Source organism: Pelophylax lessonae (genome assembly GCF_965119305.1).
Source record: "Pelophylax lessonae genome assembly, chromosome: 13".
NCBI classification, from domain to species: Eukaryota; Metazoa; Chordata; class Amphibia; order Anura; family Ranidae; genus Pelophylax; species Pelophylax lessonae.
Window position 1 is genome coordinate 103,046,682 of NC_138780.1, and position 12,810 is coordinate 103,059,491.

The 12,810-nt window shown below is 37.3% G+C and overlaps 1 protein-coding gene across 5 annotated transcripts in view; it reads left to right on the forward strand.

The window, feature by feature from the left end:
* Nucleotides 1-12,810, forward strand: part of NOVA1 (NOVA alternative splicing regulator 1) — a 128,583-nt gene that overhangs the window by 100,082 nt on the left and 15,691 nt on the right. For all 5 annotated transcript variants that reach the window (XM_082275570.1, XM_082275571.1, XM_082275573.1 and 2 more), the window contains exon 3: nucleotides 9,507-9,673. In XM_082275570.1, the coding sequence (XP_082131696.1) occupies nucleotides 9,507-9,673 (167 nt within the window). The remainder of the gene's footprint in view (nucleotides 1-9,506; nucleotides 9,674-12,810) is intronic.

The following is a 12,810-nucleotide window of genomic DNA, read 5'->3' on the forward strand; positions in this document are numbered from 1 at the left end:
ATATATATATGAATGAAAAAAACAGTATGTCAGTTTACCTATTATCATTTGCAGTTACAGGCTCCTTGTGTATTTTTCTGCTTAAGACATTTTTTTTCAGTTTACTGAATAAATATTTAACCCCCATTATATATGTACATTACCCCACATGCACATAGGCTTAAAATGCACCTGAATGTGGACAGAGCAGACACTCTTCATTCCACCAGCTGCTAAATATCTTTCTTTCTCACAGTTAAAAAAAATATATATATCTATATATATATATATATATATATATATATATATATATATATATATATATATATATATTTATATATATATATCAATAAATGTTTGAATGTATGCATAATTCAGAATGTCAGTTTACCTATTATCATTTACAGTTAGTATTAAAGGCTCCTTAGAATTTATTATACTTATGACATTTTCTTTCAATGTATCAGATAAATATACTAAATGTGTTTTGCCACCCTCTAGTGGTGAAAGATATGAATGTCACACGTCTTTAAATCAAGACAATTTTCATCCTAAGAGGAAACCAAAATTAAATATTTTATTCACCAGCATATTGTATTTGCAGAGTGTAAATTTTATTTTATTTAAAAAGCAACAAGGCAGATTAGTATAAATCATCTTTATTATTTTAGGCTAAGAAATATTTACACAATTCTGTAATAAAGCACACAGAAAAAGTGTCTGCTTTTCAATGCAACTACCCATAAACTAAACAATAAGGGAATCTGGTCTTTAAAAATGCAATCTATCCTTGATCCATGATCTGTGGAGAATATGGATGCTTACTGTACATATCAGTTTGTTATTCGTGTTAATAACAAAAAAAAATGAGTAAAGACTGAAGTTATAAGAAATTGTAGAAGCAAGGTAATAGAAACCTGAGTATTATTTTCTGTGGCTGAAAGTACTAAACTTGTCCAATTAAGCCCAGCTTTATCGGTGGCCATCTGTGCTTTTTAGTAAACAAACAGTGACTCAGCCATATTTGCGCATTATTTTATAACATATAAATGTAAAAAAATGATTTCCTCCTACTGTTTGATGTGTTTTAATAGCAACCCTCTATATCAGGAAGAGAATTTATTTGCAGCCAGTAACACCATTCACCATGTTCCTTGTCTATAGAGGAAGAAACAATCTTTTATAAGTTATTAATATGTATCCCAGTGGCATCTCCTTAATCTGTGTCCCAGCATTCAAGGGTGGCATATGCTTAATCCCACAAAAAATAATGCTTGCCCCTAGATCTGGGATTAACAAGGCATTTGGCAGATTATAGCAGCAGGAATCAAAGTATGGAAAGGGGTTTAAACCAGTAGGGTTTAATGCTTTGCATCTGTAGTATGACACTTTAACCCCTTCACTTCTCTAATGATACATACTAAAAAAGTATTTACAGATACAGTTTGTTTTTCAGCTGTAGGTATATGTAACTGAACAAGTCTTTTGCCAGTGCTCCAGTAGATCACAAAGACTTTATAGCTACTATATGTATTGCAAAGCCAATCAAGACCTTTCACATGATGCTATGCAACATGTGATATGCTAGAATGCAAGCATGCACAATAATAAGTGTCCTTTAAAAGAAAAAAAAAAAAGTTATTTTCAGTTGAGCCCAATGGGATTAAACATTATTATTATTCAGGTTTTATAAAGCCCTACCAGTCTCTACAGCACTCGTTTAAGCTCACTGTTTTTGCTTTTCAGCAGAGTCGCCATCCTTATGCCAATGTCTTCAGCAACACCAAACACACACACCATCTTCATCATCATCATAAATATGGGACCTCCCAAATAAAACTGAAGCAAATGATCATGTATTTATTGTGTTGAAATATCTTTTATTATTTTAAGTTAGGTTAGTTGAAATCTAAAATGTTATTGGTTGTTGCAAGTATTTTTGCCACTTTTCCTTGCCTGCAGTATTTATGTGACTTATTCTAGTACTAAAGGAAAGGTAACTAAATTGGACGGAAGAAAAAGTCTGGCACTTAGAAAGAAAAGCTGACTCTCTATGTAACCTGCATTAGAAAACCATCAGCTGAAATGTAATTGAATGTTAGGGGCACCCATTCTTTCCTTTCATTTAGTTTTATAGCCTTTTCATTCCAATATTTCTTTATCAGTGCAAGCTACATACATATTAATGCGTATACGGTTTTTCAGATTTGTGCTTCAGGGTCTTCTTTGCACTGAAAATGTTAAAAGATCTTTATCTGGTCGTTAGATTTCGGGATCTTACAGGAAGGAGTTTATCATTTGCCCTGGAAATCTCTCCTTGTGCGGTGAGTGGTGTCTGGTGACTGGGGGTGCAGGATAAATACAGTTTTCACCCAGTGACAGTCACACACTAGCAATTAGCCACTCTGAACAATTAGCACATTCCATTTGCCTGCTAATTATTACAATTAGCCCTCAGTCTTTAAGTGATTGGGGCAACACATTAAGATTTCATTTTATTTGTCTTTAAACATTAAGAAACCGTATTGGCACCCATGAGCTCATAGGCACAGTGCAGCTAAAGGCAGTCGGCGTTGGTACTGAGGCAGCTGCTTGTCTCGCTGAGATCACATGGGGCGTTCTTGCTGCAGGATAGATTGAAAACATGTACTTAATGTCCTTTTCTTTAGGCAATAAATGGGGAGCTGGCAGCTCTGTGCAGGTTATAAAAAGTTATGTTTGTCGAAGCTTAGTGGGAAGAAGGTTGCCAGACCACAGAAATTACTAAGAACAACTTGAATTAGCTGCTTTACCAATTTCCCTTCTGCCATGAAATTTCCGGGCTGCAGTTAATTCAAAGTTTTACGCAAATATATAAATTCAGGATAATGAGCTCAATATATAATGAGCTAACCTTTATCTCCTATTTAGTGAGACGGTTTGTCACATTACTGTGTTATGCATTACACCGCTAATCCAGCATGTTGCACATTCGGGTTTTTTATTTTATCTTTTGTAAATGTATTCTGTGTCCTGAGCCAGGTCCCTAGCAGATCAGATGTTTTCTTTCTGTCTACTAGGTTCTTTTGGGATCTACTTGTCTATGGGATGCCAAAACAATAGTAAACTCTTAAAGCGGAGTTCCACCCTGGGAATACTTTTTTTAATAAAAATACCCCGGGGACAGTCAGGGCTAGTACATTCCACAATGGCTAGCCTCTGATCTGTCCTGGGTTGCACTTACCTTTTAGAAGAAATACTTACCTTGAAAAAGTATTGTCCAGCGCTGCCATCTCAGGTGTGGGCAGCTTGAAGCCAGCGCGATCCTCTTCTGCGTCCTCTTCCATCTTCTTCGGTCCACGATGCACTGCACCGGCCCCGCCGTCACTTCCGGTGCCTCAGCGTCATCCCTGCACAGCTTCTGGGCATGCCCAGAAGCTGTTTAGCAAGGTATGACGGCGCCTGCACCGGAACTGACATCGGGGCCAGTGCAGGATGACGTTCAGCTCCCAGGAATCATTGCAAAGCCAGGAAGTGGCGAATCGCCGTGGCCGCCGAGGGGAGGAAGAGGAAGTTAGGTGAGTATATTTTCTTCTAAACCAGGTAAGTAAAAAAAAAAAAAAAAAAAATTGCGATTATCCATTTGTTTTTCAGGTGACCCTGGGCATGAAGATGGAGGTAAGTTTTATTTTAGGGTGGAACTCCGCTTTAAGTTGGATCCTCACAATTTTCTTTAGATTTTTTTCCTTTAGACTTACCAAAACCATATAATATGAAGTCAGACCTAAACACTTCCAATTTGTATGCAATCATGTAGGCCCTTGCACTACATAGTTGAAGGTAAATCTAAAGGAAATCTACCAACAAAAGTTGCATAGTGTGTATCCAGTTTAAGGCCGGGTTCCAAAAAAATTGCTTTCTGACACCTGTGGTCCCTTTGTCAGCAAAAAGGTTTTGTATATTGAGCACTCTCGAGGCATCTGCAAAAAAAAGAACGGGGACAAAAACATAAGGGATAAAGTATTTCCTATTAAAGATACTTTAAAAAATAAAAACCTATTGTGAAAAGGCCCCGTCTCACTAGCACAATCATAAAGGCTAACACATGGAAAATGCATTATGCTTAAAAAAGGAGTTACTCCAATAAGATAAGATAAGAATTGTTCAAACCATTCCCAAGCTTTTAGAAGGCAAGATGGATACAGGCTGGTGATCTTCACCTGTGTTTTGAAAACTGACCTCCGAAGGGCAACCATAAAGGATGAACTACATTTAGGTAAGCTCTAACGAGCAAGGCCCTCTGATCCCTCCTGTATTGGATTGTGTTGTAACTGTAGTGTCTGCCCTCACGTTGTAAAGCGCTGCGCAAACTGTTGGCACTATATAATAGTAATCATTCTTAATCCTGTATAATAGTAATCATTCTAAATCCTTCTATTCATTTTTGTACTCATTAATGCCTTATTGCAGATCCTCAATCTCCCAGGTTCTGGTTTCTTGTATATCCCTTCCCATCTAGTAAGCATTAGCCCTTCAATACATTATGTTTTTGTGCCTAAGAGTGACAAATATCATCTATATCTATGGAAGCACCTGATTTACCCTGCTGGGAAGCCCAAGTTATATCCCCCTTTTTCTGGGGTACAAGTACCTTCGTTTTGCACAAGAAAGTGTTTTTAAATTTTTATAATGCTATTGGCAACCTGAATTTTTTCGGTTCTCTCATGAGAACTTCTTGCTGTCATGGACCTATTATCTTGTCCACAGCAGCAAGGGCAGGAAAAACAATCAAGCATACCCACATCACTACTTGTAGAGTAATATGCAGAAAAACAAAGATAATTCCCAACTGTGGAAGTGCTACTTACACACAGGTCTGTGTCCTCTTCCTATGCAGTTGCATTGCCACAAAGAGCGGTGATTAGAAATGTACTGTGGCAGAATTGTAAGGTAGGATAATTCAAAATGGCATTTATATTTGGTTACTATTTGGCACACTTACTGATTTTGAAACTTCCATTGGGCTTTAAAGCAAACATCAGCATTATCCATGGTTTGAATTAATTCATGGCTGCTTAGGCATAGACATGGTTGCCTTGGAGGTCTTCATAGTAAAATGCAACTTAGGTTGAAGAATTTCTGCAGTTTTTCCATTGTAAACCAATTGGCTTTAAACTGTCATTGACACAGGACAGAAAATATGCAAATGCAAAACATGTGATTGCTATGAGCAACACTGCCACCTGTTGTATTTTTATACTACACTGTATATAAAGCCCTGTGTCCCCAATGTTTTATTCTGGATAATGGGGTAACCATAATGACACAGTATTTAGGGGCTGAATATAGGACATATAAATAAAGGACAATAAAAACACTGGCTTAATAATGTCTCCTCGGTTTTTAAATCACAATTGGTATTTATATGGAATATGCAGTTTAGCAATAGTATATCTATTAAATGCACATTAATAATTTTCTAGACAGCTGAGGGCCATAGTGGCATCTTACAAAGCTATGGCAGAAGCTTTCCTGTAAACTTTCTTTAAGTCTTTATACCTTTACCTTACCTCTTTTGGGTTATTCTAGTAAGTACTTTGTTATGTAAATTATTATATGATCTTGGCATCAAAAAGTAAAGGGAGGGTTGTGTGTCCGCAGGAAGATGTTGTGCCTTTTTCTGATTTATACTGTGGTCCGGGAAGCACTTATCACAGCTATTTTTTTTTTCCCTTGCTTTATGTGAGCACGTCTCAGCAGCATTATAATACAGTGCTCTGTCCTGTCAGCTCAGTAACCATGATGAAGGACCCTGCTGTTTCTTTTAGACACTAATGAAGCCTGAAAGCTTTTAAACATGACAAAATTTTCCTCAAGTTTGTTGATTTACGGTTTTTATTTTTATTACCGGTGGTAACCACAGCTCTGCCAGCGTGGCGGGTGTGTGGATCACCGCTGAGAATTGCTGTGCCACTTTATGGCAACAAAAAGCACTAAAATAAAGGGAGATAATTCTTCTTCCACTCGCCGACTATTTTCCAGCAAAAGATATTGATTGTATTTGTCAGTCTAGAAATAAGAGGGCATTCATAAATTTATAATGCCTGCCCGACAGGTAGTGGAATTTTTTTTCTTTGAGAATTTTTTTTCTCTTAGATAAGTTATAATAAACAGTAGTTTTCAATGACTTGGTAGCATGTGCAGCAGAGAGAGGAACCTCAACCAGTATATTAATCTTAACGGCAGACATTTTGTTATACATGCTCTCTTCCAACTCTGTAATGTATCCATATCAGTTGCCCTCCAGTAGGATTTCCGTACTGCACAGAAATTAGTAAAGCCCAAAGAATTATTTGCTAATTTATTAAGTCCCATAATGGAAAAACCAGCTGTTGTGTGGTATCTCAATCAACCTTTGAGCAATCAGTGTCACATTAGCTCTTCTGATTGGTTACAACACCTCACTGTCCTTTGCTAAAGACACATTGGGGGGGATTTACTAAAACTGGAGAGTGCAAAATCTGGAGCAGCTCTGCATAGAAACCAATCAGCTTCCAGTGTTAATTGTCAAAGCTTAATTAAACAAACTGGAGATAAACGTTGATTGGTTGCCATGAACAGCTGCACCAGATTCTGAGTGCTCTAGTTTTAGTAATATAGGAAAATGAAGAATCCACGCACACTAATAGAAAAAGCAGCTAGCATTGATAAAGCCAACACCCATCTATAAAAAGTATATATATAGAAAATTGCAGCTGTAAATAAAATTCTTAGCTGGGCAGTACTCACACCCTAATTTAAGGGAAGTCCGCACATAGTCCAAGGTATATACGACTGACCAAATAAAGAGTCCACAGAAATAATTCCGGTGTCAACATGTGAATAAAAAAACAACAAAATCCACAATCGTGTGATAGTGCAAACTCACCAGATTAAAATCCAAAAAGGCATATCCAGTATATCATATTCCCCGTCATCATGGCTCCATCTCAGACACTCCACACGAACATTCAATGGAGGAGACACCAGTGTTAACATAAAAGCAAATCCCATTTATTGGTTAAAATAAAAATACAAAAACATGGTAACTCACATGCGTCACGCCGCTGCAAACATCACAGCGGCGCAACCAGGAATAGCCACCACACCCAACGCGTTTTCCAACAAGTGTTGATCAACAGGGGCAACCTGCCCAATTATACCCCAAAACATCTACTTGATCTCCACAGTGGAGTGCCATTCTGCCCCGTGCCACAGAATTTCATACTCCACGTAGAGGCAAAAGTCTCCTCATTTTTCTTTTTCTTGAAGGTTCCAAATAGGGTAACAGTCATAGGTAGGCAGAAGAAGGGTTTTAAGGGCAAATATTTGGTCACCACTAACCCTAGGATATATAAAGAGTATGTGTGTGTGTGTGTATGTATATGTATGTATATATATATATATATATATATATATATATTTAATGTTATCCATTAGGCATTGACCTAGTCTACCAATATGTGAGTAAAACCTTATTCAGTTATGTAATTCTTCTGTATCTGCCATAGAAAAACAAGAACTCCCCCACTGATCTTTCAGTGTCTCCAGCCAAAATTAAGTCAGAAGTCAGAATATCCACTTTAATTACCTTATTATATATTCTGTCATGTGCTGCTGGGTGGGGGAGAGCCTTTTGTCACATGATTGTGCAAACCTTACTCTTTGTATGTAAAAGACAGAAAGGAGCATCTGGTAGACCGGATTGAGCATACCTAGCCTCGAAAATTGCAGCTGTAAATAAAATTCTTAGCTGGGCAGTACTCACACCCTAATTTAAGGGAAGTCCGCACATAGTCCAAGGTATATACGACTGACCAAATAAAGAGTCCACAGAAATAATTCCGGTGTCAACATGTGAATAAAAAAACAACAAAATCCACAATCGTGTGATAGTGCAAACTCACCAGATTAAAATCCAAAAAGGCATATCCAGTATATCATATTCCCCGTCAATTAACATTTGCTAGCAGCATCAATAGTCATATATCACAATTAAGGGCACTATCTTTCTGTTAGTAACATCGATACACTACAGTGTGTCTACCTGTACATGAGGTATTGCATTTCACAAAACCTATTGATATGCGCTTTCCTTTTCATTGATACACTCAGTTATTTGAAGAATTGTTAGTCCAAGATAGTTGATGTTAGTGTTTAACACAGAATACATTTTAGTAATATAAAGTGCAGTTGAAATTCTTCTACTTAAATTTAGTTGCTTTGGGTTAGAACTCATCATGATTGCTCTTTGTGCAGGCTAAATAAGCTCAATTGCCTAAATGCTGTAATTGAATTTGCATGCTTTTCGGTGTGAAACCTGTAACTGAAAAGGTAAAGAGGAATATATGACAAAGGTCCACTATAATGATATCAGATCATGTAGTGAAACTTTGACATGTATATTTATGGACACAATTCCACAGAAACATAATGGCTGGATTATGCAGTATACTGTTTAGTCCTAATATTGCTGAAAACCTTTCCAATACTGCGTGACCATTATTTAAACCCCAGATAGGCTGTGAAATATTCAGAATGCCCTTGGGGGATATATAACCTCCTTTTCTGGTTATCATTTCGTTAAGAGACTATTTAATATTTCAACGCAACCTTTATAAAGATAGATTAATCTATTTCATGTTTCAATATGTATATCCATATTGTCATTAATTATCCGCAAAGGAAAAAAAAGAACTGATTGATATTAATTGACAGCCAGAATCTGTAAATGGGTACCATTAAACCTGGAAGTGAGGAGGGCGGGAAGAAAATAACTTAATATGCATGGACAGTAACATTTTTTTAATGGATACAACTTGTGACCAGAATTGGAATTAAAGAGTGCAGAAATCAAAAGCCCGTTCCTTTACCACTACTTAATTTATACATTTGTATTGTAATAAGTTTGCTTGCTTTGTTATATTTCAGTTCAGCTTTGTATATTTCATCCATTGCTTCTCTTTTACTGCTTAAAGTATTTAAAGCCAAAACTTTATTTTTCGTTTTGGTCATTTTAGGGTCCTATTTGCGAGAATTGCCCTTAGTTCTGGTGGCAACTCAAAATTTTGAATTGTTCCTTCCTTTCATTCTTAGTAACAAATGTTCACAGAGAGGGAGTGAATTTTTCCCAACAGGGACACGGACAGCAATAACAACTCAACAAGGGTTTTAACCTTTTCACACTTGAAAAGGCCATTTCAGCAAGGACAAAGAACAGCAGTAATAATTGGGAGGTTGGGGGCTTATTTATGAAAACTGGCAGAAGTAAAGCATTTCATCAATGGACCCAAATATATAATCTTTGGCTGATTTTATCAGTAAAACCAGCTTGTTTGCCAGTGGAAACTGCTCCACTCCAGCACCATTCATTTTGGTCCAGTTTTCAAAGGTTAGCTCCGAGGAGAGATCTGCCGTAGCACATTCAAATGTTTTTTAATACTCAATAAATGCTATTGTAATGAAATGAAAAATATATTTTTAAGGTATGTATCTTTCTATCTTTTCAGGTACCACAGAGAGGGTCTGTCTGATCCAAGGCACCGTTGAAGCTCTCAACGCCGTCCATGGGTTCATTGCAGAGAAGATACGAGAAATGCCACAAAACGTGGCCAAGACCGAGCCAGTTAGCATCCTGCAGCCACAAACAACAGTCAATCCTGATCGCATTAAACAAGTATGTGTTCTGTGCCCCTTTATTGTTATTAAGAACAGGAACTTAAGCTCTAGCGCACAGAGCGAGCTAACACAGGAATGGATGCAATCATATTTCATTTAGAAGTAAAGATGTTTTGCTTGCAGTTCAGACTACTATATTTTTCCAGTCCTGAGTTAACAGATTCATTAAAGAGCCAGTCCACACTAAATTAATATATCAGTTTTTGGTAGATGATGGAAAGTAAACCACACAATACATTTTTATTCCTGGGACATTATTGGCAAGATCATTAAATGTGAGTGTCTTGGTTTGCACAACTTTCATGGCTATTATGAGTATGAGATCTCCATGCTGGAATATCCAAGACATTTAAGAAGCTATGGAATGACTCAGCTATTCAAGCACTCCATATAATTAAAATATTACTTTTAGATGGACTGACTATTTAACAGAGTACAAATAGTGGGCTGATTGGATATGGGTGTTTATTCTGCAGTACTCCTCTGGCTGAGCCGTGGTGTTCTGTTGGCATATAATAGCAAACATTGCAAACACAATGAACCAGAAAAATAGATTTCTAGCCCTTAGGATGGCCGTACAGGCCGGTCATATGGTAATTCAGGGCATTGAATAACAAAAGCTTGCTTCTGAAGCTTTTACTTTGCATTACCCTGAATGACTGTATGCATGTCCTGTGCTGTGGTCTTAGGGTCATTGACTCTCTCCTATGTCCACTGACATTGTGAAAGTGCTAATGAACAGCAATGGAAAGCAGCAAGGCTCAGCTAGACTAAATGTCCATATTCAAAAGTCCCTCTAACTCTTCAGTCTTCAAGAGACACTTGTGTGCCACTATTTTGTCGCTGTACATCTACTTTCAACTACCAGCATTAATGGAAAAAAACATTTGTTCTGAAATAAAGCATACAGTATACTATAACACACAAAGGGAACATTGACAAAGCATACTGAACAGATCTGATCAGAGAAATGTTGAATTTATGATATCATTTTGTTAGATGATTTATGTTGGTTTGTTAGACATCCCTTTCACAACCTAACTGAGGTCACACTACTAGTTTTGTGGTTTTTGGATGTCACAGTTAGAGCTTATCACTCAGCACTGAGAATGTGCAAACGAATAATTCTGCACAGTTGTTTTGTAACTCTACAGGCTTTCCCACACTGTTAAATGGCTGGCTTTCCTAGAAGAATTAGGTTTTTTAGTAATACATAGATACACTGCTATAGCAGCAATATGAAGTCGCTTTTCTACTTAAGATATTCATAGCTGTCAGTTAAAATACTGAGGCAGCGGGCAACAAAAAGGGATTGATTTACTAAAGGCAAATAGACTGTGCATTTTGCAAGAGCAGTTGCTCCAGAGCTTAGTAAATGAGGAGAAGCTCTGCTGACTTCCATCATCCAATCATGTGCAAGCAAAAATGCTGTTTTTTAAATTTATCTTGCACGTGATTTGGTACTCTTTACAAAGTGAAGCTAAACCTTATTTTCCTAGCCCTGGAGCAACTGCACTAGTGCACAGTCCATTTGCCTTTAGTAAATCAACCCCAAAGGGTCTACTTTCTAAAAGGATATGCTTAAAGTGAATCCATATTTAGCTCATTCAGAACAAAGAAACAGGTTTACTTGATAGACCACCCCAAACCTTCCTTTCCTACTGATACCTTACTTACCTTCCCTACGTTCCCCCACAAACCTCTTCACCTACCAGAGTAAACTACTTAGTAACTTGGGGTATGCAAGAACAATTTCTGCCCAGGGGAACCTGGAGCATACATGGGGATTTTTTCACTTTCCTCCTCTGGATTTACAGGGTGGGTGTAGAGGGTGGTAAGTATCAGCAGTAATGGGCAGTTTTTTAAAGGAACGCAAATATCACTATCTGCTCTGCTCAGTGTTTGCTGCATAACACCGTAGAGAGCATTCTGTAATTGGAGGTGAGGTTGGTCACATGACTTTGACATTTAGGCCTCATGCACACTGGACATTTTTACAGCTGCTATTTTGGCTTCAGGCGTTTTTTTCTGCAGCCAGTAAACTCCCCAGCATGTTATCCTATGTCCACGCACACATAGGAAGTTATCAGCAATTTTTGGCAGAGGCGTTTTCTGGTTGTAAAAAAAAAACTCCCAGAATTAGTGGGTTTAAGGAGGAGTTTTTCAGCTGTAGAAATGCTCTAACTTTAAAAAACTGAAAAATGCGGCTATTCTGCATTTATCAGTGTTTTTGGGCCATAAGCTTTGTGTGAGTATTGTTTTGCTAAACAAAAAAAAAAAAGGAAACAACTAAAAAAAGCAAAAAAACGCTACTGTAAAAAATGCTAAAAATGCAAAACTCATTCTACAGCTACAGCTTTCTACAGCTAACACTACTGCCATTTTTATATAATGTCTAGTGTGCATGAGGCCTAATAAATTTGAATTAGAGCTTCACTTGCTTTAAAGTTCTGAACCAAGTGAAGAGGTGGACTTGTTTGGTAATCCCTATGTTTTATGTACCTTTTTAATTTTTAATGCAACATTGGGTCCAAGGTAAGGCAATACCACCATTTTATATATCGTCCTCTAAATGAACCCAAAACAGGTATTCCAGATACAGAAAATTCTGAATCCTAAATCTGTTTGATGCCAGCAGAGACATTTCCTTATCAGAGTTTCCAGCTCTCTCCCACCCGACTTGCAGCCACTGTGAATCTTATCCAATTGTCCTTTATGCTTACAGTAATGTAAGTAAATTTAGATTTCAGAAGCAAGAGAGACTCTTGGGTAATGGCGAACATAAAAAAGGGCAAAGAAACTCATATTTTGTACAAGGGCACTATGATTCTGGTGGATAATTCAGTCTTGCTTGGACTGGAAGCACTGAAAACAACACTGTTACAAATTGTGTTTGCTTTCTAATTGACATGACCATTATCGTTGATTGGAAAACTAGATTTTGCTTCTTTTCAGTTGTTATGAAGTATTAAGCATCCGTGCCAGCAGAAATATGCCAGCCAGGGTACACATTACTATGACTATATTTTCACACAAATATGAAAAGGCAAAACAACAAACCACATATGAATGTTCAATAGAAGCACCATTTTTTTCACCATTATTAAGAACAAATCTGACTAGCCAATATTACAG